Below are 1,855 nucleotides of genomic sequence, written 5' to 3' on the forward strand. Positions count from 1 at the left end.
ACTCTCCGGTCTTCTTCTTCACTAGGACGACTCCTGATGCGTACGGGCTTCGACTCGGCCGAATTACTCCTTTACTTAACATATCGGCCACTTCTTGTTGAATGACCGCCTTCTGCTGGTCGTTATACCGCCTTCCCCGGCATGCGATGGGCTTGGGATCGGTGACCTCTATCCCGTGCTCTACGATGGTCGTGCGTCCTAGTTCGTCACCGAGCCACAACTCCCTGAACGTCCATAGAATCTGCTTCAATTTCTCGCGGCCTACACCGTCAGTGGCGCTACCCTCCACTGCCTTCGTTAGGACTGGGTCTGGGTCCGTCTCCGCCTGTATTGTGTTTACGGCCCCTTGGGCCCTTACCAGTTCGTGCCACTTTCCGTCGACTTTTATTTTATTACTAACGATGTCGACTACGCTTTTGTGCTCCTCCAAGTAGGGCATGCCCAGTATTAGTCGGCCGGTGTCCCGTAAGACAACCCCTGTCACGTCCTGCTTTTGTGCCCCTTCCAATTTCACTTCGACCTCTCCCCATTTCATACATTCTTCGTGGTTGCCGTCGGCGAACGTCAACCTTAACGGTTTACCTTCTACTGGGTGGGGTCTGAGACCCTTTCCAATGATATTGACTTCAGCCCCGGTATCTACTAGGGCTAGGATCTTGGTCTGGTCACTGGTCATTGGCAAAAAACAGGATGTGGACGTGGAGGTCACTCCTGGTTTGGTAGCACCGGCCTTTCCCCAAAAGGGTGCTCGTTGGGGTTTGTTGACCTTGGTGTGTTGCTTCGTTGTGCTGCCTGGTTTGCCTCACTTTTGCTTCTAATTTGTTCGACACGACGGCTTAACCTCTCTATCTCCTTGCACAGGGCCGTGACATCTCTGGCGTCTTCGACGGTTACTGCGACCTTGCCTGTTTGGTTCTTACACATTACTGCCAGGTGGTTGGGTTGGCCACACTTGTAGCACTGGAATCTCTTCTTGGAGACCCAACATCGATGATTCGGGCCGACCCATTCGCCACACTGTTGGCATTGGGTTAACCGGACCAAAGGGGGTTCTCCGGTCGGTGGTGCGTCTCGTGGCGGCTCTGCTACCATCGGGGTGTGGTTGTCGGTAACCGGTGTCGTCTGCGTCAGGTCTTCTACGGTCGGTGGTGGCGGCCTTCTTGTGTGTGGTTCGAGTGGTGAGTGGTCCTGCCAGCGGTCGAGGGGTGTGAACTCTTCCTCTTCTAGTGCGGGTTCGTGCTCTTGATGTCTTTCGTCGTTTCTCTCTGCTCTCCTCACTCGGTCTGGTCTTGCTTCTGTCCTTCGATTTTGTGCCGCGTATGCGCTGACGGTAGGTGGGCCCTCCCTAGCTGATGAGTGTCTGGTCGCCTGCTGTGAGCGTTCCAGCTTGGCAACCCGTTGGGTGAGGTCATCCGTCTCGGACGTTGAGGCCGTCCTTGTCTTGTCGTGCTCTCTCCTGTTACCTACATTTTCTAGTACCTTTGTTGCTACCAGGGTTGCCATGGAGATACTGACCTGCTGGATGGCGGTTTCCAGGTGGGTGCTCGCTCGCCACATCGAAATGACGAGCGGGATACATCCAACCACTATGAGGGGCCTGAGGCCGCCCTTCAGCCACTTCCAGAGGTTGCGTAGTCGGCCCTTTGCTATGTGGGTAATGGCAAGCAGGAACAGGACTTGCCATACGCGCTTCTCGAGCGCGTCGGTCCATGGATGCGCCCACGCATGGGCGCATCCAGCAGCTGTCGCCAATTGATTTGTTAACCATGTCATTTTCGTCTACCTCACTACTACTACTACTTCGCTAATTCGGTTCTTGTTTTTGCTCCCTCTCCCTCAAAAGCCCCCCCCAAAA

The 1,855-nt window shown here is 54.8% G+C and overlaps 2 protein-coding genes across 2 annotated transcripts; both read right to left on the reverse strand.

Moving 5' to 3' along the window:
• Nucleotides 1-21: 21 nt before the first annotated feature.
• Nucleotides 22-676, reverse strand: GNI_203320 (hypothetical protein; the record flags this gene model as incomplete). Its single annotated transcript, XM_011135465.1, has 2 exons — nucleotides 22-33; nucleotides 68-676. The coding sequence occupies 2 exons, from the start codon at nucleotides 674-676 to the stop codon at nucleotides 22-24; spliced, it is 621 nt and encodes a 206-aa protein (XP_011133767.1).
• A 29-nt stretch (nucleotides 677-705) lies between these two features.
• GNI_203330 (zinc knuckle protein) lies at nucleotides 706-1,773 on the reverse strand (the record flags this gene model as incomplete). Its single annotated transcript, XM_011135466.1, has 1 exon — nucleotides 706-1,773. One exon carries the CDS (start codon nucleotides 1,771-1,773, stop codon nucleotides 706-708), a length of 1,068 nt encoding a protein of 355 aa, XP_011133768.1.
• Between the last annotated feature and the right edge of the window lie 82 nt (nucleotides 1,774-1,855).

This window comes from Gregarina niphandrodes, assembly GCF_000223845.1.
Source record: "Gregarina niphandrodes unplaced genomic scaffold scaffold00115, whole genome shotgun sequence".
In the NCBI taxonomy this organism is placed as follows: domain Eukaryota; phylum Apicomplexa; class Conoidasida; order Eugregarinorida; family Gregarinidae; genus Gregarina; species Gregarina niphandrodes.